This window comes from Hoplias malabaricus, chromosome 8 (assembly GCF_029633855.1).
Source record: "Hoplias malabaricus isolate fHopMal1 chromosome 8, fHopMal1.hap1, whole genome shotgun sequence".
Classification (NCBI taxonomy): domain Eukaryota; kingdom Metazoa; phylum Chordata; class Actinopteri; order Characiformes; family Erythrinidae; genus Hoplias; species Hoplias malabaricus.
In genome coordinates, this window is record NC_089807.1 from 8,406,757 (window position 1) to 8,434,094 (window position 27,338).

Below are 27,338 nucleotides of genomic sequence, written 5' to 3' on the forward strand. Positions count from 1 at the left end.
AACTACATACACGAAATTTTAACTGTGCTTGAGCAACTACATACACGTAAAACTAAAATCCACAAATGTATTGGAATGCACAACTTTAAAACAACAACTACAATAATAAATTAAATTCACAAATGTGCAAAAAAGATTTGCATTTGTAAATGAAATGTTGTGAATGTGTGAATCAGTAACTTCTCAAACGGTTTAAAATGTGCAAGAGCAAACCTTTTTTAAAGTTCCAAATGTGACTGGGGGAATTTTTGAATGAGATGGAAAAATCCACACATTCTCCTTCTCTGTTGCATGTGCGAATCTCTTTTTGCAGATGCGGATTTAAGACCCTGTTTTGACGGCCAATTGATGGACCAATAGGAAATCTTTAGCTGGCCCAAGCAGATTGTGAGGTTTGTTTAACCAATTGGAACATTGATTTGTTGCTGTCAACCATAGCGCTTTTCCACAAAATGAACTCAGGTCCGTGAACCGCCGCGTTTCTACGGACAGCAGAGAAACGTAAACAAGAGCCGCGGCTTTGATCAACGCACATGCAATTGCGCCTAACTTCACCAAAAACGCATAAAAATGGGGCATGTTCCTGTTTTTTCCTATTATTTATTTATATGAAACGTTGTGAATGACCCTGTCAAGCTCCACTGGGCGATAAAGCTGTATTTGAAGCTCTGGGCTCTTGGTTACGTTTCTCCGCTGTTCACAAGGTCAGCAGGATGCCTCTGAACTCAGCCACTCAGCCATAGTGTCTCCGTTCATGACGTATTCCTGGTTCCCCTCAAAATGTGTAGAAATGCGGTGGTTCACTGGAAAGAACCAATGTTCCTAGAATCAGGAACAGAACTGGTTCAAGAACCAGAGTTCTTTTGGTGGAAAAGCGCTATGGTTGACAGCAACAAATCCGATTGGTTAAACAAACCTTGCGATCTGATTGGTCCAGCTAAAGCTTTCCTATTGGTCCATCAATTGGCCTTCAAAACAGGGTCTTTAATTCACAACTGCAAAAAGAGATTCGCACACACAGCAGAGAAGGCGAATGTGTGTTTTTTTCCATCTCATTCAAAAACTCCCACTGTCACATTTGGAACCTTTAAAAAAGGTTTGCTCTTGCACATTTTAAGTATTTTACTGATTCACACATTCACAACATTTCATTTACAAATGCAAATCTTTTTTACACATCTGTGAATTTAAGTTATTATTATTGTAGTTGTTGTTTTAAATTTGACGTATACATTTGTGGATTTTAACGTATATGTAGTTGCTCAAACACAGTTACAAAGTCTGTTACATTTGTGAGTATTGTTTTACAAACTCAAAATTTTTTACCCTTTTTTGACTCCGTATTTGACTCCAGAACATTAGTGCAGAGAGTACAGTGCAGTAATTACAAAGATCTTAAAATACATACAGAACAGGACCAGTAGACACAACACAGACAACAGTGTAGTTCTTCTTCTCATCAGCCTATGCCTCAAATTCTCATTGATGGGAGCTTGTCTCTTCGCTCACTGTCAGTCACAAGTCTCATACTACTGGATATTTATTGGCTGTTTGCATGGCATCAGCGATTTCTGGGCAAGCTCTTGTATCACATCTAGTGTTGATTTGCCTCTGACCTAAGGGTTGTTCCCGTGATCCCCTAAAACAGTCTTTGACAAGAAAATTGGGGCTACAATCATGCAGTGTGATCATATATCAGGAATCCATCAAGAAACATGTAATTGAATGATATTTATGAACGTACTTGTTTTATGAATGAGATGGATTCACTCAAGTATAAAGAAATGGTAAAAAGGTACTCTACTAAGTATTAATTACACCTGTCACAAAGGGTTTTAAAAGGTGTTTAATAATTCTGAGGCAGTAGTTATTTTGGGCATTTTTTGTTGGATTGGGAGAAAACAATTTTATCTATTTAAATTGTTATTTTAATCACTTTTTGCAAAAAAAAAAAAAAATAGCTAATAATCCTAATTTGGGGCTTGATACCATTTTGAGTGCCAATGTAGGTCTGTTTTCTCTTTTGCATGTTGTAAGAAAAACAGCCTTATTAAATCATGCAATTTGTGCCAAAAAAGATGTTGGTAAAAGAGAAATTGTTATTAAAATTTAGGCATAGGAAAATTTCCTTTGAGATATATATATATATATATTTTTTTTGTCACCTAGGTCCAGTGAATTCCATGGAGTGGAGAAGCTCATGTTGATGGAAAGTTCCTGGAAAGCTGTTTGTTCACTGTATACATCTGAACAGTGGGCTCTTAAACCTGTCTCTGCAATGTTGTGATATTGTTTTAAAGTTTCTGTTTTCAGACTTGATCAAAGCTCTCTCGGACCAGGCAGTTTTGATAGGAACACCTTGTGTCTATACTCACTGTTCATTTCATCAGCTCCATTTACAATGTAGGAGCATTTTGTAGTTCAGCATTTACAGAATAGTGTCCATTTCTTGTGCTGCATGCTTTGTTTACCAGATTTCACCCTGTTCTTCAATGGGCAGTACTCCTAGAGGACCCCCACCTAGCGCGATTTGTTTTGATTCCAGATACATTTCTTGGGGTGAGGTTGTGGTAGTGAAAAGCCAACCAGGGACCAAACAGTCCAGTAGTGTAGGTCCCATGCATTGCACAAGCACAATTAATGTGTTGCTCTGGTATGAGTGGATCAGACATGGCAGTGCTCCTACATGGTAAGAGTAACTAATATAATGGACAGCGAGTGTAAGTACAGTGTTCGTAATGGAGTTCTTGGTTAATATCATAGATGGACTGTCTCATGTCAATTATTCTGAGTTTATATTGTGTGTGTTCATATTGATTTTTAATTTTCTTTAGCCTAGCTAAGCTCATCAGTTATTCAAGGTATTATTTATTTATATTGTGTTTTATTCTCTCAGTTTTTGGCTAACTTCATTGCTTCTACAGTATGTACACATCTGTGCCTATCTTTTTCAGAGTTTAATAAAAGAACAAATTAGTTCAAATAACGTTAAAGGTTAATAAATTAATCTTTAAACGAATGCATCGGCCTGGATTAGTTGTTTTTCTGCATTAATTATAGATTACACATTGTTCTCTCTCAAAATGAAATTGGTCCCCACAAAGAATGAGAACAGGTGATTTGTGTAATATTTGGTCCCCAAATATACTCCAAACCTGAAATGTCCCCACAAGTCACGAGGACGTCTGGTCAGAATCAATTTTGGTGAGATATTTGTAATTTGAAGTGATATTAAGATTCACAAGTGCATTTTGACAAAGCATGATTTTTTTCAAGTCTGTAGCACCTTGGGAAAGGGTGGACCCCACAATGTGAGTATTCCTCCAGGTGACCCCCACAACGCACAGAAACAAGTATGTGTGTGTGTGTGTGTGTGTGTGTTTCCAGAGCCACACATGCTAGGACTTTCCATAGACGTAATGATAAATGAAGCTAATTAACACTACATTTAACCCCAGTCTTAACCCCAGTAACCACAATAAAAACCAGTAACCAGCCCAGCACCCAGGGAGCAGTGGTGGGTTGCTCAAGAGCACATCAGCCATGGATGTTGAGGGAAGAGACAGCACTGTTCTTTCACTCGTAATTCACACGTGTAAGACATAAACAAATCTCAAGTCTTAAGCCTTGGATACACTACATGACTTAAAGTCGGGGCAGACTCCGGAACTGCCGAACCAGACACACGAATTGCGTTCCCTTGGCGACGCAGGTGAACACAGACCTACATATTGCTGTTGTTGGTGCTGCTATTTGTGTAGATCCACAAAGAAACAAACACAAAAATATCTTAGGGTCTTGGATGGGAAAACATGGCCACTGCAGCAGGAGCTGGAGAATGGCACAAATTTAATGCTACGTTCCACCTTAAATGGTTCAGAAATATTAACAGGGGCGCACTCCACAGTGCTGCACCATTTAAGGTGGAATGGATAATTAGAATAAATTTGGAATAAACACCAATGTCGTGTCTGTGAGGAGTGTGGTGTGTTCTCTCTGTGTCTGCGTGGGTTTCCTCCGGGTGACTGTCTGTGAGGAGTGTGGTGTGTTGTCCCTGTGTCTGTGTGGGTTTCCTCCGGGTGACTGTCTGTGAGGAGTGTGGTGTGTTCTCTCTGTGTCTGTGTGGGTTTCCTCCGGGTGACTGTCTGTGAGGAGTGTGGTGTGTTCTCTCTGTGTCTGTGTGGGGTTCCTCCGGGTGACTGTCTGTGAGGAGTGTGGTGTGTTCTCTCTGTGTCTGCGTGGGTTTCCTCCGGGTGACTGTCTGTGAGGAGTGTGGTGTGTTGTCCCTGTGTCTGTGTGGGTTTCCTCCGGGTGACTGTCTGTGAGGAGTGTGGTGTGTTCTCTCTGTGTCTGTGTGGGTTTCCTCCGGGTGACTGTCTGTGAGGAGTGTGGTGTGTTCTCTCTGTGTCTGCGTGGGTTTCCTCCGGGTGACTGTCTGTGAGGAGTGTGGTGTGTTGTCCCTGTGTCTGTGTGGGTTTCCTCCGGGTGACTGTCTGTGAGGAGTGTGGTGTGTTCTCCCTGTGTCTGCATGGATTTCCTCCGGGTGACTGTGAGGAGTGTGGTGTGTTCTCCCTGTGTCTGCGTGGGTTTCCTCCGGGTGACTGTCTGTGAGGAGTGTGGTGTGTTCTCCCTGTGTCTGCATGGATTTCCTCCGGGTGACTGTCTGTGAGGAGTGTGGTGTGTTCTCCCTGTGTCTGCATGGATTTCCTCCGGGTGACTGTGAGGAGTGTGGTGTGTTCTCCCTGTGTCTGCGTGGGTTTCCTCCGGGTGACTGTCTGTGAGGAGTGTGGTGTGTTCTCCCTGTGTCTGCATGGATTTCCTCCGGGTGACTGTCTGTGAGGAGTGTGGTGTGTTCTCCCTGTGTCTGCGTGGGTTTCCTCCAGGTGACTGTCTGTGAGGAGTGTGGTGTGTTCTCCCCGTGTCCGCGTGGGTTTCCTCTGGGTGTTCCGGTTTCCTCCCAAGTCCAAAAACACACGTTGGTAGGTGGATTGGCGACTCAAAAGTGTCAGTAATCAGTAATACTGATTATTTGGGAACATGTGCATCCAGAAATATATAATGTCTTGAAGTTATCCATAGTTTTACAGTTTAATCCGTCCTCCACTGGAGAGCTCCACTGCAATCGCCTGTGTTTGGTTTCTGTGCTCTGTTCTCATTGGCTCTTGACAGGACTGATTCAGACTTGATTTGTTGAAGAGTTTACACAAAAAAAATCAAGCATCTGATACGCTGCGACTGGTCTGAAATGCAATCTGGAGGCAAAAATGGAGTCGCTGCACCTTGCACACTACACGACTTTCCCTCCGACTGCCACCTGCGACCGCACCAGGGACTGCAGGCTATAGCCAACCAGCACAGACTCGGCCCGACTGGAAATTGGGGATAAAAAGTCCTGTAGGCTTTAGGTTAACGCCAGCTTTAACGTTCAAGTCTCAAGTAAGTCCCAAAACATTGATCAGAATCTGACTGCTCAAGTCTTTAAAAAAATCCTGAAGCTCTCCTAGTTTCCACATGTAGATTAGTTTAAAACAGTGGTTATGAAAAATTATTTCTCTCTCTCTCTCTCTCTCTCTCTCTCTCTCTCTCTCTCTCTCTCTCTCTGTCTCTCTCTCTCTCTCTTTCTCTCTCTCTCTCACACACACATGTATGTGTTGCAGTACTGCACTCTGCAGGACAAATTTAGAACCACATGCTTGTAACAGTGAAACTGTTCAGTGGATTACACCATGCCCAGAGTACGACTGAGTTTTATGGCCACAACATTAAAAATGTAATAATAAGATTTAGAGAATAAAGTCAAAAAAGTTCTGAGAATAAAGTCAGAATAAAGTCAATGAAGTGAACAGAATTATTTATTAACACTTCCATCCACACGACATGACGACTAACCCCCGTCAGTTCAGCCCCTGGCCGCGATGCATACGGCTTTAGTTAAGAGTCCATAAGTCATGACGTGACGTATGTCTACATGTAAAATTGGGTGAAATGTGGTAAATGAGCTAAGTTTGGACATGGTGACCTCAGGCTCTTATGGCTGCTCCAGCGTGTCTCACTCCGTAAAACAATCTTCTCAGACCCTTTTGGGAAGCTAAGTTTACAGACTTTTTTGTCCTCCTGAAGGGCTTGACTTTTATTCTCCAGAAGCTTCAATACTCCAATGGAAAAGTAGAGATGGTGCATGTCTGATGTGTGTGGTTAGAGTAACTGAAATGTGTGTGTGTGTGTGTGTGTGTGTGTGTGCGTGTGTGCGTGTTCTGAAATAGACACTGTTACCTGAGAAATGTATATTGTGAATGAAATCATGAATTGTGTAATGGCTCTGAATTATCATTTGGGTTTTATATGATATTTTATGTCATATGTCAAATCCAAGTAAAGTATTAAAGAAACACTACGTAATGTTTTACCTTAAACTTAGCAATTCAGAATCATTGTGATGCTCCACTGAGCTGTAATAGGGAGAACAGGCCATCTGTTTTTAAAGCACTGCAGAAACTGCACTATGTAATTCTTGGAGGAGGGCAGGAAAATGCCACCCCCTCTGCATTTATATCAGTACAGTGCTGTAAAATTAAATTACACTAGGGGAAGCACCAGAAGCAAATGAAATCTTACAGAGTGTTCCTTTAAAATGTGTGTTTTGTGTTATTCAAATTCAAATTGTAAATGGGCGAGATAGAAAGGGAGATGGAGGGGGTGAGTGAAGTAGAAAGAGAAAGGAGGGAGAAAGAGGTTGGAAGGTGAAAGTGTTGTTGTACGGTGTGTAGAAAGGCATAGGGGCTGGGGTGGATGAGAGAGAGAGAGAGAGAGAGAGAGAGAGAGAGAGAGAGAGAGAGGAGAGAGAGAGAGACAGACACAGAGAGAGAGAGAGAGAGAGAGAGAGAGAGAGAGAGAGAGAGAGAGAGAAGAGAGCGAGAGAGATTTTGCCACCTAGCAAAAGACGACGATCTGTAAATCCATGGCAGGTGTTTCTGATAAAATGGCCAGTGAATATAGATACAAGGTGAGTGTTTCTGATAAAGTGGAAATGTCTGTTCATGATTGAGCCATAGTCATGTTCTGCTTGCTGAGAATCGCATGGTTTATTGAATATTTCATTGATCATTTCACTCATACATAACAATAAATGGCAGTGTGGGTTCGGTACAGCTTGATCACACATTGTATTTTTCGTTTATGACGTTGAGTATAGCTTTAATTTAACAATCTGCTCTAAAAGATGATGAGATGAGGATCGACAGCAATAAATTAAGTATGATAACTTAGACCCTTTGATGTTGAATTGTTTTTAGAGGAAAAAAAAAAACAACATATGGAAGGAAGTGGTCAGAAGGTCAGGCGTAAAGACGTACCAACATACGAGCATACATACTGTACACTACAACATCTACATTCAGCTCTTATTATGTAGCAGCTCACACTAGCTCACTAGTTGAGCTAGCCCAACCGTTTGTGTGTATCGACCAGAGACACATACTCAGCCTCAGTGGAGTTCAGTATTCAGATCAGGAAAACGAAGAAATCCAGAGAGAGAAGAAACACAAGCACAACAGACATGACCATACACTACAGGCCAAACGCAGTGATGCTTTTAGATGAGAAGAACCTCCTGGAACTGGTTTGTAACTCACTCACGTACATACTCCGTCATGTTTAGTAACTATTCCAAAGGGGGCGCCATTCATTGCTTCATACTAATGACACTAGGGTTGGGATGAAGTAGAGCTGGGCTGCATTTCATGGTTATTACGACACTAAAGACTGTTCCAATGTAAAAACACACTTGTACACAGCCGAGAACTGCCGTCTGTCTTCAGAAAGATTTGGAAGATGCTCCTAATGTAGCCTTTTGCTGTCATTTAATTCATTCATTTTCTCTTTGAATCTCTTATCTGTTTATTATTATTTTATTATTATTACTTCCTACTGTTGTAGCACATTGAACTCATTCTCTTTTCCTTTGTTTTTCAAAGTGTAGCCTAAAGAAGAGCTAAAACTTAAGGTTTAACCTAAAAAAGTCCCAAATTTTTGTTAATTTTAGTTACGAAATGTCGACTACTCTTCTTTCTGAATGATTAGTCTAACAATGAACATTTCTAGTCAGCAGGACTTTCCTAATGAGAATCCTAAGTCTTAAGGCTGCAGACTAGGTTTTGAGAAACAGGTTTAATCCTTGTTAAAAAACTATGAAGCACAACATGACCTTGATTCCAATTCATTCCCTTTGCTCACTTTCACTCTCCTAAACTTTCTTTGTGTGCCATATATATTTAACATGTCTCTGCTGTCCAAATAAAAACATGTATCTGTAGTTTTGTGGATGTTTAGTTACTACATCATTTGAAAACATCTTCTGTCCTTCACATCGTGTGAAAATCTCATGATGAAGGAACCAATAGAAATGCTCCAGAATGACTTTTTACATTGACTTCCATTAACAGGTAAGAAGGTTTTTCTCTCCTCCTGTAAAGTTATTATTTTGGGAGATACATGTTTTTAATTGGACAGCAACAATATGTAACTTGTTAAAGCAATTGTTGAAGACAGTACTTTTAAAAGTATACTGTCACATACTCCCTCATCCGGTAGCAAAAGGAAATCTTTGGCATGTGCTTCTGGCAAAGTTTAAAATGACACTGTCAAAGTGTACTCTTCCCTCGTGAGAATCCCAGTGCTCAAGAGTCTGTCTGTCGTTATTTTCCTCTCCCATTTAGAAAGTGAAATACCCTTCAAGATCACAGAAGTGGAAAAGAGAAAGGAACGTGTGGGAGTGGATTTCATTCTAAAACTGAAACAGTTTACACTCACTCAGGTTTAGCAGGTGGAATATCCTCCAGCAGGGGGAGCTATCGACACTCCACTGGCTTCTGCTAGGTAATGTGTATGCTGTTTTGATTCAATTCTCTAAGATTAAAATTTTGAGATTTGACTTGGACTCTGCACCTCTGTTGGACACTAATAGATTATTGCTCCTTGTCCAATTGGAAGGGGACCAGTCTGAACTAATTTACATGCCTCTTTAATCTTATCCTCAGTTGACTCTGACTGCCACACACTAACATCATTAGCATCTAACAGCGAGTCTGAGCACTGTATGTTCACCCTGCACTTCTCTGAACTCCAGACACACACCACTAGCTGTGTAATCTTATCCGTCAGACTAGAGACTAACTCACAATTCCCACAAATCAATCAATCACTATCATTAACAATGGAGGAGAAACAGTAGCTAAACCTTACGCACTCAGAAAGGAGATGGGGATCACGTTCTGCCACAATGATAATCACGTGATTTCAGCTGTTCATTACAAACGTATCCTGTGTGTGGACCCAGAGGATCCGCTGTGATACTTTTGGCCTGTAGTGTACATTTTAGAGGACACATCTGCAAATGCTCTACCTTTAAACACAATAAACAAAGTGAAAGTAGCATCTTAAAGTTAAAGGTTCTGAAGGTTCTTTTTTTGGAGCAGTGCCACACAAGAACCACTTTTGGTTTCATAAAGAACCTTTCAATTACTTTCTCAAATATACATAAATATGTCTTGGTAATTCCTGCCATGGAAATACAGCTCACTTCAAGAGGAAACAAAAAGACATTGAAGGAGCAATCAACAAATCAATTACAAACAAAAACCCAGAAATATATAAAAATAAAGCAATCAGCTGTTCTCTCTAGTGATCCTTAATAATGTTATGAAACAATGGTTACACTGACATCTAGTGGCCTGGATGTGTCAGAGACATCTATTTTAAACAAGGCTGCCACCATGTGGGGGACCCCCTCCATGGAACTTAAAATAAATCTTTAATCTTAGGCCCTAGAAAGCCATTTTTTCTTAATCGTTGCACTTTACAGAAATATAGAATGTGAATATAATAAATCAAGACTTAAATATACTGTTTACAATTGTATTGATTGGTAAAAATGATGGACTGCCCCTTTAAGAAACTTAAAGACTTTAGATCATATAGAGCTACTTTAATATTTAAAAGAATGCTTCTGAAAAGGTTCTTTAGGAAGGCAAAATATGTTCATCTATGCCACTGCTGCACTAACCCATTTCGGGACCTTTAAAAGTGTAACACGGCGTCCTCTGATGTTCCGGAGACCGCTGGAGTCCTTTCGGATTTGACCATGAGAAACAGAAAGCGATGGCGGAGATAATGGGGGTCTGTTGTGAGGACGGCAGCATGGCTAGAAGAGTCTGGCTTTCTTCTTCATGTCGTTCTTCTTCCACAGAGGCAACCTGTCAAACTCCTGAATCTCCATCCCAAAGATTTCGAAGAACATCTCGGGGGCCAGGTGGCGCTACAGGGGTGTGGGGAAAGGTAGAGGAGGGAGAAGAACAAGAAAAGGAGGAATGTTGAGAAAGAAAACTAGACGAGAAGATAGAAGACTGGGACAGAAATATATTCAGGTATCAACTAGATTAGTAGGAGTGGGATTTGCTGGGATCATCACTATCATCACTGCACTTAGCAACAGAGCAGGAATCTTGCGGAATGAAACAAAGAGGAGTGGAAAATACCACTGATATGAAGAAAGTTTTGAAGATTGGCCTAGAATGCATACGTTTGTGTACATTCTGTACTCGCCCATCATTTAGTGTGTTCCTCTTCGCAGCAGGAAGAGCCTCAACTCCTAGGATACAGACCACACTTTGAAACAATCCTGTGAGGATTGTGTGGACCACATCTGGAAGAAATGTGACACTGCTGCCAACTGCATGGGAATCAAACCCAGACAGCAGACACATTCAGGCTTTTTTTGTGCCAATTTTGGAAATTATAGCTCATTCATGGCACTGGCAAACATTGGCGTAAGAACCGCAGGGGGATGGGGGGGACGTATCCCCTGCAAAAATTGGAAACAACTGCATTTGCTGAGAGTTAGTGAACGTTAATATCAGCTGTGTTCAGGGTGTGAGAAAGTGCTCTAAACATGCAGCAAGTTAACGTTAGTCTCTGGCTGTATCCCAAACTGCACACTGCTGCATTGAATACTACGTACAAAAAAAAAACAAAAAACAAAATACATTATCAGCTCATAGCTAGCTAATATCTTGGGTATGGGGTGGGCTTTAACTCAGTGAATACCCCCCACCAATCTCAAACTCACCCCTACGCCCTTGCTGGCAAGTGTTGTGCGGGCCAGACATTGTTCCACAACACACTTGATATCGGGCCAGTATAACGTGGCCCAATTCTGGCCTATGGCAAACAGGACATGACCCAAAAACAGCCCAAAGAGTGAGTGCTGGTGGCATGTTGACACTGGTGTGATGTTTGTGCAGCCCTCAGGTGGTGAGTGGATGTGCTCTGCTCGGGTGCTTCATTCAGCCCCACCACTGAACACCTTGCTCCATTATGAGTGCATCTTAAAGTAGGTGAAAGGCAATAAATTCCACAAAAAAAATCACTTGTTTACCACTCTTTTAGCATTAGCAACGTTAGCAACACAAATAAACTCAGGGTATAATATTACAATACCACTATAGCCAATTTTGCTTGTTTCCCATCACCAACACTGTCTGGGAAATCTGTCCAAGAACAGGTTTCTACAGACTGAGTGACAGTTCAGTTTGTTTAGCTACTGAGTTGATACCCTACTGATTACATTTATAAGCAACAGCATGATAATGGATCATGATGGGACCAGGACAAGACAGAGGGGGACATTTCAGGATTTTTCTCATTTGAAGCCCTGCACAGTGAGACTAGAGCACATTCCATCTTTAACGTGTAAATAAGTCATGTTATCTTCCCATACAGACACATGCAGAGCCGTGTTTACCTCCAGTCGGGTTCTGTCCACGTCTCTAGGCAGCTTAGTGCGGCCTCGGCTGGTTACCGCGAGCATTTCGTACGGATAAACCTTCAAAAGAGACACCTATCAGTCAAAGACGTGTCCATTCCACCTGTGCTCAATGCAAAAGTTTGAGAATCTGTGGTGTTGCTCTAGTCCACGCTCCAAACCATCTGAGTTACTCTAGGGAAGTTGAGCTGATAGGAAGACGACCCAGGAGACCACTAATGCTAGTGCAAATCTGTGCAAAATCTTATACACCAAAGGCCCAGTGATATACTTTGATTGTTGATGTAAGGAGTGGAAAGAATTACACAAAACCTTTGAAAGTGTTTTTATTTTTACACTCCCTCTCTGGTCATCGATTTTAATCCAGTACACTTTTAGTTAAATTTAAGAATGTTTCCTCTGCATTTACCAGCTTTCTGGTCTGTTTGCACGCTGGAAAAAACATCCAGTGTATGTTCATAGACCTGGCTCTGTAAATGGGAAACAAAGAAGGTGTCTTGGTCCAAAGTGGCTCTGAGGTTCTCTCCCTCCTTTGTCCGCACAAGCAGAGCTGAGAAACCTTATCTGGGAGAGTTTGAGACATTACAACACTAAAAAGCATTACAATTATGTTATTATATTCATTCAGTCATAAATGGCAGCACGGTTGCTTGGTGGTGAGCACGTTTGCCTCCCAGCTTTGGATCCTGGGTTCAAGTCCCATCTGGGTGGAGTTTCCAATGTTCTCCCTGTGCCTGTGGGGGTTTCCTCTGGAAACATGGAGGTTAGGTGAATTGGCTGCTGTCTAATTACTGTCCTGGTGTGAGTGAATGCGTGTGTGTGCTCAGATATGGATATGGCGCTCTGTCCTGGGTGAAATCCCAGTCCTCCAGGTGGACAGTTGTTCCTGGTCGATAGTACACTGTGCGCCTTTGGCTGCCGCATCTCATCAGTGTGTGTGCGTGGATTGGGTCTTGAATGGAATGGCGTTCTGAGCAGTGTTGATTGTAAATCGGGACTCGAACCCACAACCCCAGGAGCTGTGTCTCACTACCTGCTGTGACACTACCTGCTACACCACAATGCCGCCCCTCATTTACATTATGGAGGACTCCAAAAACAACTTAACGTACAAATCAGTTTCTGCGGTAATTCAAACACTGCATAAGAACTCACAGAGCAATGAAACAGACTCAAACACACATTTCCACCTTAAAAGATGAAGAGAGTCTGAATTAACACAGTCAGGAGGGGCAAGTGTTTTTCTGTGAGAAATGTAGTTCTCCAGAATCACCCACGCTGCCTTTAACCCCTCAAAACCCCCTCTTTAGAATTACTGACGTAGTGGCTATTTCCAAGATACTGTCCTCTAATGCCTTAAAAAGTGTCTTTGATGGAACTCTACAACTTTGCCTTCATTCTGTACGTGTGGGTCTATGAATATGCAAAGAGTACCATCCTCTATCTCCATACCCCACCCTCCTGGGACCCACCCTGGGAGCGTGATGTGTGAAACCTGCATATTCACTCAGGATACACAGTCTGAGTATGAACACCACCCCACCCCATACACACAATCAGAAAACTAAACCCCACACACAGACAGAACAGAGACTTACTCTAACTCTGGACCAATGTCCACCATTTGGCGTCCATCGACAGTTGTTAGAACTGTCTTTTATAGCTGTTTTTGTAGGTTTATGTCAGCGAGGCGAATGCAGGACTCATGTAGCTTTATGAAGACTGACTGCTGTGTTGTTCTGACTTTACTGATGTTGTGTTTAATTCTTTCCACTTCAAAAAGCAAGCAAAATAATTCACCACTTCATTTGGCCAGCGCTACACAGACTTTTACATTTTGGGCCGATGCGTGCAGTTCATTAGCGCCCCCTGGCAGCCTGAGGGAAGACACACAGGAGGTCAGTGGATGGACAGGGAAGCACTGAGGGTTGTGTGTGTACAGGGAAAAGTTGAGAAGATGGAGGATGATTGCAAAGAGTGAATCCACTTTATTTCAGCAGTCATCTGATCCCAACACAATCTAAAACTACAGACATTACTGGGAAGTGTTATCAGAATAAATGTAATGAAAAACGCATGTATTTACTGGAAGATATTTTAAAATAAGATTTAATTTGGAGACTTAACCTGCTGATGATGCCTTTACCTTTAGGCTCTTGCCAGAGTGTACTACTGACTTTAAATATATATATATAAGAATGCCTTCTGTTCATTTTGTGTCTTGTCTTTATACTGGAAGCTATTATTATCACTATTGTTTTTTTAAAGTTGCTTATTAAGACACTAATGTAGATAAAATGTAATGTAATGGATACTTATACCAAAGCAACTAGCACAGTGCAAAGTACATCATCACACATCACCCCCAACCTAGAGTTCTGTCTGATATCATTTCCAGGTGAGAGCTTGCTGGTGTATTTCTGTAACTTCAGCTTCTTTCCTGGTTGCATTTGTGTGTTCTGTATTTTCTGTCTAGCCTTTCTGTTTAATTAAAAAGGTTTGCATCCACCAGCAACTCTGTAGTTGCACACTGACTTAGCTTGCTTTCACCTCCGCTGTTTGAACCTGCTCACCATGTTAATGCCTGATGTCACCACTGATATCTGCCATACACACTGACAGATAGAACCTACTTTAAACTCTGCTATTCCCTGGGGTTTGGGAGAATCTGCTTTTGATTTTTATTGTTCTGGGTACTGCTTTCAGAAGTGATATGGGTTCTTAAAAATGCTATATAAATATAATGTATTTTTATTATTATTACACATATACATCATTATGCCTTTGGTAATAATCCCCCTATTATTATTACTATTGTTAATAGCAGTATTTTAAATCCAAAACATTGTAAACGTATGCCTGCTGGCAACTAGCACAGTTTAATGTGAAGAATAGGGATGCTAGCATGCTAAGTTAGGATTAGAGCTTCTTAGCAACATCACTCTGACCTGCAAAGCATCATGGGAGTTGATACCATGAAGTAGGTGAGCTGGTAATGCTAGAAACATTTTTTTATTTCCTCTGTCAAACCAGGGGACCGTGCCTGGTGGGTGGTGAAGTGTATCTAATTCATTTTCACGTCCTAGGCTAAAAATAAGAACCGAAATTGAAAGGTAGCTTAAGTTGAGAGGTTGGTTAAACGTATTCAGGTTAATGGCAGTGATGGTGTGTTAGCAAGGAATGCAAGTTGGCTTATGATGATGTGTAAGATACATGTTATAACTTCTTCCCTCTGAGGCAGAGACCTCAGGTGAGTGTTGGGTTTTTCCTTACAGACTCGATTGCAAAGAGAGTGGTGATAAATGATTACAGGGAAGATACTTGCTTTTGGTTCCAACATATTAGGCATAGAAAATCCCCTGTCCATTCTGCTGACTGACCGATGGCCGTCCTGTAAGGGCTATGAACACAGAGCAAAGACATAGAGACTGCAAATAGACTGACCGCCAAAGAAAAAGAAACAAAAACAACAACAACAACCAGGTTTATACCTTTTACTTCACGTGAAATCACAGAGAAAACTGATGAAATTGCAATGATTCAGAGTATCATCACTGTCAAAGTCATTTTGTCTTACACTCAATGACCAAATGTTTGTGGACACCTGCTTGAAATGAAGGGTTTTTATCAGGAGTTGGTTTCTCTTTTGTACTAATGATTTCTGAGAGGATATGATGGTTTTCGGCCAAATAAACATTAGTGAGGCAAGGTTCTGATGTTGGAGTGGTTCTGGGTTAGAAACAGCACTCCAGCTCATCACAAAGGTATTGGATGGAGCTCATTTACACCAGGGAACAGTTCCACTGCGCCAATGCACAATGATAAGGGGCTTTATAGTCCTCTAGCCAATGTTTACTACTGGGCACTGTCATCTTAGGCTCCAGAGCACCAGTGCATGTGTGCATTAATTTGGTGATCTGAAGCCCTGCAAACCACACACTCCACTCAGTTAATATTTCTGAAAACAAGGGAAGGCAGAGACTTTAGAATGGCCCCGCCCCCTTGTCCCCTTTGTCCAATCACAGCGCTGGGCCCATGTTTATGTGACCGCGCCAAGACGAGGTTAAACGCAGTAAAACAGGCACAACGAGCGCAGAGAAATAAGAGCACTGAGTGAAAACGGAGAAGAAAGAGAACAGAGTGAAAACAGCTAAAAACCAGAGCTTCTGCTCCTCGCTCCTCACTGCTGTGCGCTCGGGGTGTGGGTGAACAGCAAGCGGGTCATTATCATTTAAAGGAACAGGTGCTGAAAGCGGGCGTTCTGAACAGGGGCTGTTTACACAGGGGGAGAACACTGCTGTGGGGTTTGGACCAAAGAAGGTTATTTAAGAAACAGGACTGTGTTCCACTCTGGAGACGAGGGAGAATGTGCCCTTGAAAAAAAGAGGTGTCTACAAACGTTTGGGAAAATATTAGAGGAAGTCACACTGGTTTAAGAACCACATGATTACATGTTTAAACAGGCTAATGTTGACTGAGCAGACCAACAGTGAATTATAGAGTATGATGCTAGTCAGATGAAATTTAACAGATGAAAATGAAAATGAAAATGAAGAAAATGAAAATGATGAAAATCCTCAGGGAATTAGGAGGTTATCAGAAGTCTGAAGATGAAACTGTTGATAGGAACATGCAGGTTCTGTGGCAACGGCCGTGTTCACAGATGAGGCTGGGGGAGCAGCGTAGAGGGGAGATTGTGTAAAAGCAACTCAGGACAATGAGAAATCAAAAATATGGGAATGTGAGGTGAGGTGATGGTCTTCTTGTGAGGGGAGACTTACCTGGAACTCTGCAAGAAACAAACAACAAGGCATTAGTTACATCTTCAATTTATGAAAGAATTAAAAACATGACGGATTAGATATTAATTAGATGTGTTATTAGAGTTGTACAAATGCACTGAAACATTGGGATGCGCTGATCAGAAGGTGGAGATTCCACCACATCAATGTGGGTTTATTAATGGAGCTGCACAGTGTGTTTGCTGTATATAATGTGTGTTGTATTTAGTCACGTGTGTTTTGATGAGATTTTAGATCACATAAAAGTGATTCTGCATTGGACCAAAACTCATTTCATGATAAACTGAACCTACAGAGTTATAATCAAACATTACATAAGACATTTACACTCAGTAACATCTGGGAAATATTACCCTCTGAAATTAGAATCATTTTATTGGCCACTGTGTGTAATTTGTTCCCCACATTTAACCCAATCCGTGCAGTGAAACACACTAGTGAACACTAGGGGGCAGTGAGCAGTGTCCTAGCCACAGCTATTGGGGAGCAGTTGGGGGTTAGGTGCCTTGCTCAAGGGCACTTCAGTCATGACTTTCCGGCTCCAGGGATCAAACCGGCAACCTTCTGGTTACACACCCAGTTCCCCCACCACCAGGCCACGGCTGCCCCCACTGTTTGTGGAGAACAAACAACAGTGAACTGACCTCGCACTCCTCCACAGACGTCTACGTAACTGTTGTACTGCGTAAAGTCAGTGGACTGAGGCTGGAGAAATAAAGGAGAAGACATTCAGTCACATTTGTACAAAGATGTAGAAAAAAATGACCTGACTGCCCAACAACTACAAAATGATCCTGTTTTCACCAGGCACCACACGTTAATCACAGTGCAGCTGGTTCTGTCACACAGTATAGTCACATTTTGCCTATAAATGTAAAGTAAATTTACAGTACTACTAAGGCTTTAAAGGGACATCATGAAGCCCTTGTGAAGCACTTGTGTTCCTGGAGTGCCTACCAACACACAAACTGTGAAAACAAACCACCCCATTCAGTGTTTTTGGGCTTCAACAAACTGCTCCGATAGGGCTTCAGTTCTTATGTCAGCTATAGACTCAGGAAAATCATAAAGCCCCCATTTGAGTATCTACACCCACCCACAGCTTGAGGATTACCACATTTCTCACAAAAACCAGGTCTCCGAAATAGAGAGAAAAAACAACTATCCAGCCCAACATTTTAAGGAGATAGCTGCTGTTGCACAGTGATTAAAAACCTTTAATTAATGTCAGATACATACTTGGACTCAAACAATACAGCAGACTAAATGACAAATTCCTTCTTCCATGTTCTAGAGCATACGCTGCCCAGTGTGTTTTATGGTACACTTACCCGATGCAGACCGTTTCGCCTGTAGCCAGGTAGTGAGCCTGTTTTGGATGGAGAATTAGGATCTGCAAATTTATTAAAAAAAAAAAAAGAATATATTAGGAAACAGGGCATCACTCTAGTCCTTCGGTAGTCACAGGAGCAACCGAGAATGATCCACGACCCAAATCATACCTGCCCTGTGGGGGTCCTGACCACTGAAAGACAGGGTGAGAGGGGGCTAACAATTTATGCAGAGCAACAGAGGGCCTACAGTCTGTAATTGTAGAACTACAACATTCTCCTGGACTGTGAATGTAGAAACAAAGAGTTGGTTTTAAACTTATGTCTGACATTTCTGTTAAAAATGCAGATTCTAATATTGAATGTTTATGTGTAGAAGATAATTTTTTTATGTTTAAATTGCAAGCTTTTGATATGTGTACAATGTTGTGGACAGAAAGACAAATCATGGTACTACTACATCAGGGGCCGGAAACTAAGGGCAGCTGTGAAGGAGTTTTCAGAAACAGCTGAAAGGTCTAGTCAGTGGTTGTGGATGAGGAGAGCACAGATTATTTGGGGAAATGCACTGTAGAGGTGTTATTGTGATTGCTGGTGTTGTAGCACATAAATATCACATGTAACTAGTGTCACTCAGCATGCATTAACGGTGCCAGTGGGGCTAGGTACAGCCTTAGTCACCAGGGAGGCCAGTGTGGATTTACAGGGTGAGGTAGGACTGTGAAGCCTGGAGGGGGGTGGGTCTGGGACGCCAGTCTTCACCGTTGAGTCTTCTGGAGGTGTCGTGGGTTTAATTCAGTGAAACACAGATGAGAGGCGGTGTCTGTCTGATGACCCCTGTGAAGAGTTAGTGATACCGTGGGTGGTGTAGGTGCTCATGGGCTGGGCTCAGTGATTAACCGTAGATGTTAAGGGCATCTGGTTGCTGATTAGATCATAAACGGCCACAGCAAGTTAAAGTATAGAATTCAACAGGAATTTTGGTGGCTGCAGGTAAGAAGAGAGTGTGGTGGGCCCTAGGTGACGCTCTAATGGATTGGCACAGGATATTTTACATCTTATTCTGTGTATGATTCTAATAAGTACCAAGTTTTAAAAGGAACAAAAGATTTCTTATGGAAAATCTTCAGCCTGTGGACACGATAAGGATTGGAAAAATGATCTTTTACTGTACATATGTGTTATGTTTTTGTCATTGAGGTCAATAAAAACGCCAGAAGTGTAAAGGCAGAATAAAAAACTGACTGTTGATATCAATTAGGAGATTTCCTGTGTGATATTACTACAATAACTCTAATAGTTGATGTATGGAATAGGAGGGAATTTACGTCTCAGTTGTATTCTCACAGACAGGAATCGTTAAGATCTAAACACTGTAGTTTAAGACTGAGGTCTGTGAGGGGGTGGAACCTGCAGTTGGATGCCTTTGTGCAGACAGACTCCGAGCGTGACGTTCTCGAATCAGCTGCTTCTCCTTCTCCTCCTTCAGGATGAGCTTTCCAAGTCCAGACTGCATCTGTAATTAGTCACAACCAACAATATTTAATGCAAATTTTCTCAGTATTGACCTCTGTGCGAACACGACCACAGTGAGAACAGTCCAAGCATTTGGGTTTAAAGCAGTATTTTAGGAAGATCTTCACTTTTTTTGGTGTTTCTAATAAATAAAATTAAATAATTTCTCTTGTAATATGCTGTGACTCTGTTGAGCTGCTAGTGAGCAATCAGGGGAGGAATGAGACAAGTGAGAAGCATCTGCAGTTAAAATAATTCACTCTCAAATATAACCAACTGCACAAATGAGATGAAAAACATTTTGTACTGTGTATTACCATGGCATTTAAACACAATAAACACACTGAATGTAAATATTCATTAATAAAACTGGAGGTTACTTCTATGACTAATTTGACAGAAGGTAAAAGATGAAGTAACCTTTACTGATACAGAAGAATGGAGCACTTAAAATTGACAAACATAACGTATTTAGACAGGACTAAAATCACTGAGACACTCTGCTATGTACACTACCACACACCATAAACCTCTCCCTATTTTCTGGCAATTATGTGCTGTTACCTTGGTGAGATGCATTTCTTGGAGTTGCCTACGTTTCTGGAGTTCTTCTTCATCTTCCTCTCTGGATTTCCTCCTTCCATCAGACCCTGAGGTGTTAATACAGAAAACATCCTCACACATCACTCTGTCATCATCCTTAATCATCTTTAACTACACAGATCACATGATCACCAGAGAATCAGCAGAATGAGAAATGAATAAAGACACCACAGTGAGAGAAACAAAGACCGGACAGCTAAACATAAAGGACTTGGTTGGCGTAACTGCGTATCCTTAAGCTGTTACAACTACAAATGAAGTTGTGTTGTTTGTAGTCATTTTGCATGTGTTAAAATCTCATATCTTAAATCTCTAATATAGGCCTGTACTCTCAGATTACAAGTGAAAGGGCTTGTAATAAAATGACGTAACCTCTTTCCACACACCCCCTAGTGACCATACCTCCGGTGGGATGTAAATAAAGGGTTAGCTTTACTTCCTGGTATAACTCCAATGATAGGGGAGTCCCGGCATGTGCATGTTCACTCTGAGCAGACTGATGAATCAGAGCAGAATCAGAGCTCTCTGTGTGCTTAGTGTCTCCTATCACGGCAGGAATGATACACAAGGCTTTCTGTCCTGACGGAGGTACTGTAGTTTATTTTTCAGAGCAGAGTTAGGAGCAGTCAGAGCTGACCCCTGTTGTATTTAATCAGATGATTCCTGTTTGTGTGTCCTGTTAAGACCAGTTTCTTATCCCAACAAAAATAAATTTCTAGGATTGTTCGACTGCGCTCATTACACATCGAAGTCACTCACAACATCAGTAACACATCCCGCTATTTACAGAGAACAGGAGTTGACACAGTTTAGTTAAATCAAACTAAATCAGCTGTTTGTTTTGTTTACTCTGCTAATGTCATTTCAATGCATTTATTAATACTAAAAAATAAAATGCATTACGCAGGAACACTACGTAACACTTTAACTCTAAAATTAGAGCTTCAAAATCATTGTGATGCTCCACTGACCAGTAAAAGGGAGAGTAGAGCCTTTGTTCTTGCTACATTCGGCTCAGCACTACAGATACTGCACTCTGTAATTTTTGGTAGAGGGTAGGAAACCACCGAATCTCTCCCTCTCCCCACTGATTAAGTATAGTGCTCTAAAAATAAATTACACTAAAGGGAGCCCCAGGAGAAAAAACCCTAATATTCACCCAATAGTTTAACATCTCCACATTAGCTGTTAGCTGAACTCCCCCATCACACACGATGGCCCCAACACGGGGAGGGTGAGGACAAGCATAAGCTTCCTCTGAGACATTTGATATAAACAATCACATATTTTCACACTGCTGCTAATACAAAGTCACTGGGCTGCCCCAAGAGTCTGATGAGAGCGCAGAATACCAGGTCCGTCACATCAGCAGACAGATGCCCCTGCTGGACGGCATTGTGCTGTGTGAAGAGAGAGGGTGACATCCCATGCACACAGAGAGCAAAGCGAACTCAGCTTTCTTAGGACTCCCGGCCTCGTAGGGCTGAACGTCACTGGAAATCAAACAGATGATAGGAAAGTTTACACCCCTCAGGAGCCCAGGCTTTTATAATGAGAGGTTATGCAAAAGTACGCACAGGAAATGATTAATGCTTATTATTTATATAAATTACAAATGATCCCCTCATCATTTGGGTCAAATCAATGCCTACATTTTATGTGAGAACAGAGCTTTTCTACAGTATGCAAAATTTGGGTAAAACCTGGACTAATGAGGTTTTAAAAGTGTAAAATTAGTCGCACGTCCTCTACAGACAACACACTTCTGTACATTTTCATGCATAACTAATAACTACTGGCTGAATTATCATATTGTAATGAAATGAATTATAAACTTTGGCCCGTGCACATTTATTTCCCCAATATTTTAAAGCAAATTTGAAGAAATGTGTTCAACAGAAAGAGCGAAAGAAGGCAGTTTAGCAGTTACAGCACAGTACATAGCACTGGCCCAGCAGAAAGAGGCAGGAAGGCAGTAACAGTAGCTGAAAGAGTGGGCTTCCTCTGACCCCCCCCCCGCAGGCGTACAGTACCTAGGGCTGCGCTGGATGGCGGACACGGCCAGTGGTCTGTCTCTATCTTAGCTGCATCGTCTGGGCTGGGGCCGTATGCCGAGGGAAATTTGGCAGATTTGATGATGTCATCGGCAGACTTGCTTTGGGCTGTAAAGGCAGCCGAGTCTGGATTGGTGATGCAGGGGAACTGCACTATAACAACAAGGGCTAGGCTACAGCTCAAGCCAGGCAACATGTCAGACTCCGCAGATTGTAATAAGCCTAGGGTGCAGCAGGATGGGGCCGATATACTCTGCATAGGTTTTTGCTAGGTCTAAATATAATGAGTGTGAATTACAGGAGAGGCTTAGGGGCAAAGGAGAATTTAGACTTTAAACCTTTCCCCAATATTATGTCTGAACCCAGATGTCCGAAAGAGACGTGCACTACAATTTCACTCCCTACAGTGGGCTACATTATTTCTTAGAGGAGCACTCCAGCCAACATTCAAATGCAACCATTGTTAATGATCAATTGGTCACTCACCCATCCAAATCAGTGAATTCAGGTGTTTCTCTCACTTCCATGGTCAAAGGTGAATAAAGCCAAGTACCTAGGAATGCGGACTGCTTCTACAAACATTTGTGAAAGAATGGTTCACTCTCATTGGGAAGTGATTGGGAACAACAGCAACTCAGCCACAAAGTGGTAGGCCACGTAAAATGACAGAGTGGTGTCAGCAGATGCTGAGGTGCTTAGAGCGCAGAGGTCACCGACGTTCTGCAGAGTCAATTGCTACAGACCTCCAGACTTCATGTGAGCTTTAGATTCACGCAAGAACAGTGTGTAGAGAGTTTCATGGAATGGGTTTCCACAGCTGAGCAGCTGCATCAAAGCCTTACATCACCAAGTACAATGCAAATCGTTGGATACAGTGGCCTAAAGCATGTCGCCACTGGACTCTTGTGTGTTATCTGGAGTGACAAATCACGCTTCTCCACCTGGCAATCCAATGGACAAGTCTGGATTTGGCAGTTGTCAGGAGAACAGTACTCAGACTGCGTTGTGCTGAGTATAAAGTTTGGTGGAGGGGAATGATGGCGTGGGGTTGGTTTTTTTTTTTTTTTTTACATGAATTGGGCTTGGCCCCTTGGTTCCAGTGAAAGAAACTCTTAATGCTTCAGCATACGAAGAGATTTTGGACAATTTCATGCTCCCAACTTTGTGGAAACAGTTTGGGGACAGCCCCTTCCTCTTCCACCATGACTGTGCCCCAAGTCCATAAAGACATGGATGAGTGAGTTTGGTGTGGAAGAACTTGACTGGTTTACATAGATTCCTGACCTCCGCCTTTGTGGTGAAGAGACTGTGATCCAGGCCTCATCCAACATCAGTGTCTGACCTCACTTATACGCTTCTGGAAGAATGGTCAAACTATCCCCATAAACGCAATCCTAAACCTTGTGGAAAGCTTTCCCAGAAGAGTTAAAGCTGTTACAACTGCAGAGGGTGGGCCGACATCACATTAAACCCTGTGGATTTACAATGAGATGTCACTCAAATTCAAATGCGTGCAAAGGCAGATGAGCGAACACTTTGGGCAATACAGTGTAGAACAAATAAACTCTCGACTTCTGTATTGCTCAATCTGCCAGATATATGGCAATCCAACACTAGACTAATGGTGTCTAGTAATGATGGACAGGCTGCAAAAGTTTCATTACATTGTTGACAATGTACAGGAGTTTTATTGGCCAGATCTGTCAGCACATACAAGGAATTTGCCTTATTGTTCTTATTATTTTTAATTATATACAAATATTGAAATAACAAATTATAATAAATTGATGTCAGCTTTTAGATTTGACATTATATTTCAGCCAGAACCAGACACAGTTAGTTGCTAGTATCACTGCCACACAGCTGCAGGGTCTCTTGAGTCCTGGGAGGTATCCCTCCTCAGATCTTTGTGGAGTGTGTTCTCCCTGTGTCTGTGTGGGTTTCCTCCAGGTGCTCTGGTTTCTTCAAACAGTCCAACACACATGTTGTTGGTAGTTTGTGCAGTCACTTCTCTATCTCACAGCTGGTGTGTGGTGAGGGGACTGTGTGGATTGGATGCCTTTGCATCTTCCAGGTGGATGCTGCACATTGGTTCCAAAGAATTGGAAGCAATTTGGGGATCCAGAAAAACGTAGTTTAAGGTCTAAAAAAGTGCACAGTCTGGGTTGGTGAGTTTTACCACTTGCTTAAATGGTAGAATCCTTCACCTCAAAAGCAGTTTAACAAGAAAGAAATGAGTCTCAATCATTCACTTTCCATGTTGTCTGTTGTTCTCTGGGTCAAGACAATGTGAACACAGCAAAATGGGTATGTTTTTCAGCTTCTCATTTTGAGAATGAAAAGTCAGTGTTTTGATCCCCTGGATAAGAAATAATGGGGCCAAGCAGAGTGAAGGAACAGTGTTTTCTCCCCCCTCTATAGCCTTGGCACCTACACTTGCGCCCATGTGACATGTCTACTACCATTTTATATTGTTGGCACAATAGTTGAAAAGGTAAGATTACGCAGAAACCTGCTTCTTGATGGTAGGAGAAACTTTTGAAGAGTTATTAGCACTGTAAGCATTCAGAGACAAATAAATGTTGTTGAGGGTATATATCTCTTTTTTATTCTTTCAATCAATAAATGTCTTTAGTGACTAAGTGTGTATTCTCAATGGTAGTATGACAGGCTGGAATACAACACAGTGCTGCAGAATAATATATAATACAACATAACATATTTAAAGCTAGTTTAAAGCCAGAATGCCCCTTTAATATTCGACTCTGTCAAAATATTTGACTCTTGTTTACAAGGTTAAATTGGCTTATTGACTAGCCATTCACTATGTCACTAGCTGGTGAGATGCTACATACATCTCTGAATCTAACCTTGTGTATTTTGCAGCTAGGATTCTGTAAGAACTCCGTGGGGAGAAAAGCTGACCCCCAAACCTCGCTGTTTAATCCACACTCTGAACACATGCTGGAGAGATCATTTAGCTGTAGTTTTTATGGCATGCTGTTGGGTTTGTAGCCATACGGATTACATCAGCCAACATTCAGCCATGCACTAAAGATCAGACCTGGCCTTTTCCCCGGTGCAGTGTCCACTCTGACCACTATACTACAAATATACATGACTAACTAATTTATTATTAAGATTATTTGACAATACATCCTTAGGAAGTCAATATTTCCAGATTTCTAAAGAGCTGTAATATTTTAAAAGTGAAAGTGTTTGTTGGTCTTCAGATTTAAAGAGATACAATGAAGTAAACACAGCTTTTCTACCCAGTTTCTGTTTATATGATGAGTTTAACATGCTGCTTTCACACACATATACACTGACCAGCCAAAATAGTAAAGTCACCTATTTCTACACTCATTTCCCATTCTCTCAGCTCCACTGAACATCTGTTACTCTGCATACTTCATTACCTCATTTCCCCCTGATCTTGGGTTAGTGTGTGTTGTGCTGGTGTAGAGTGGATCAGACACAGCAGTGCTGCTGGAGTTTTTAAACCCTGTGTCCACTCTCTGTCCACTGTGTGAGACACTCCTCCCTCGTTGGTCCACCTTGTAGATGTAAAGTCAGAGACAGTAGCTAGGTTTAAAAACTCCAGCAGCACTGCTGTGTCTGATCCACTCTACAACAGCACAACACACACCAACACACCACCACCACGTCAGTGTCACTGCAGCGCTGAGAATGATCCACCACCACATCACACCTGCTCTGTGGGGGTCCTGAGCACTGAAGAACAGGGTGATGGACTGTGATTGTAGAACTATACACTGCTCCTGAATGAGAATGGACAGTGAATGTGGAAACAAGAAGGTGGTCATAACCTTATGGCTGATATACAGTATATCAATTTGGGGGATGCCCAAATCTTGGCACATGTCTGTATTTATGTCCTTCATGTCTATTCAGTATATGTGGAACCATATAAAATATTAAACCGGTAAACTAATTTATTTAATATCAAAGCAGTGACTCTAACTGTATGGAGTTAAAGGGTTCACTGGTAAATGGAAATGACGGCGACAGCCATTTCACCACAACACCACACAGATGCAAAATGATGGTGAAATGAAACACAGAATCAAGAGGTGAATCACCACAGCAGTTCTGGGGTGTCCGGTATGGTTCAGCAGATTATTGATTTATAGATTATGTATTTATTTTCCTATTATTAAAGAATAATGTATTAATGACTGTGAAGTATAGACGCACTCAGATACGTTCAAACCCAGACAGCTGCAGTGTTTGCCTCTTGATCACAGCAACACAAACACACATCGTACCAGTCAAAAATCTGGACAAATTTACTTACTTGGCGCTTTTGTTCTTTAGTATACTCAAACTGTTCTACATTTTAGAATAAACATGAAGCTATCACAATAATGAAGTTGCAGTGAAGTAACATCAAGTGTTCCCTTGTTTCATAATCAGGGGATATTGATTAATGCTAGTCCACACAGAATTAAAATCATACACAAGATAAGATGTAAAATATACTATGCCAATCCATTAGAGCTTAACATAGGGCCCACCCACACACTCTTCCTACCTGCAGCCACCAAAATTACTGTTGAATCCTACACCTCAACACTAAGGTTGCTGTGGCCGTTTATGATCCGATCAGCAACCAGCTGTTGGAAGGTGTTGCAACCAGGTGTTGGAAGGACATCATAAGTTGCTCCCAGTAAAAACTTAATACGACTTGCCTCCATCGCCCACAGCTCTTGCCAGGTAATCATCAGCTTCTCTAGATTCTCCCATCGAAGCCACTGGCCTTGTTTGGCCTGTAATGCTGCTGTTGCACACCATGCCTCCTCCTCCTGCTCACAAATAAAACTAGTCTTTATTTGCCTTCTCTCTGATGATGTGGCCTTACAAAAGCTTTCCGTGAATCACCTGACCCAAGGCCTGCTCTTCTGCATTGTACTTGGCCAATCACATCCCTGAGCTCTGTTGGCCTCCTGGCCACCTATGCGGCCACTTTCTGATTCCACTTCTTTCCTGTTTTTGTGATCGGTGCTGCTACTTTAACCACTGCATCTTTCAATCCTGATAAAATCATCTCACAACTCACCTTTTCCCATTTAAATTCCTCAACTTGTGAGTGGTAATTCCAGTACTCCTCTCCCATACCATGCCACGCTACTTAAACACTGCGACACCCCTAGCCACTTCCTTATGGCCTTGTTCATAACCCTTTCCATCCTCT

The 27,338-nt window shown here is 41.8% G+C and overlaps 1 protein-coding gene across 10 annotated transcripts in view; it reads right to left on the bottom strand.

The window, feature by feature from the left end:
• Nucleotides 1–7,067: 7,067 nt before the first annotated feature.
• Nucleotides 7,068–27,338, bottom strand: part of ablim1a (actin binding LIM protein 1a) — an 85,194-nt gene continuing 64,923 nt past the window's right edge. For 6 of the 10 annotated variants that reach the window (XM_066678454.1, XM_066678451.1, XM_066678452.1 and 3 more), the window contains 5 exons: nucleotides 20,031–20,116; nucleotides 19,362–19,467; nucleotides 17,952–18,013; nucleotides 17,265–17,325; nucleotides 16,052–16,607 (listed from right to left, as the gene is read on the bottom strand). In XM_066678454.1, the coding sequence (XP_066534551.1) occupies nucleotides 16,528–16,607; nucleotides 17,265–17,325; nucleotides 17,952–18,013; nucleotides 19,362–19,467; nucleotides 20,031–20,116 (395 nt within the window). In that variant the 3' untranslated portion in view covers nucleotides 16,052–16,527. Of the gene's footprint in view, nucleotides 10,313–11,797; nucleotides 11,879–15,143; nucleotides 15,219–16,051; nucleotides 16,608–17,264; nucleotides 17,326–17,951; nucleotides 18,014–19,361; nucleotides 19,468–20,030; nucleotides 20,117–22,102; nucleotides 22,232–27,338 lie in introns of those variants that run through there. The other 4 variants (XM_066678449.1, XM_066678447.1, XM_066678448.1 and 1 more) reach the window with 2 other exon arrangements.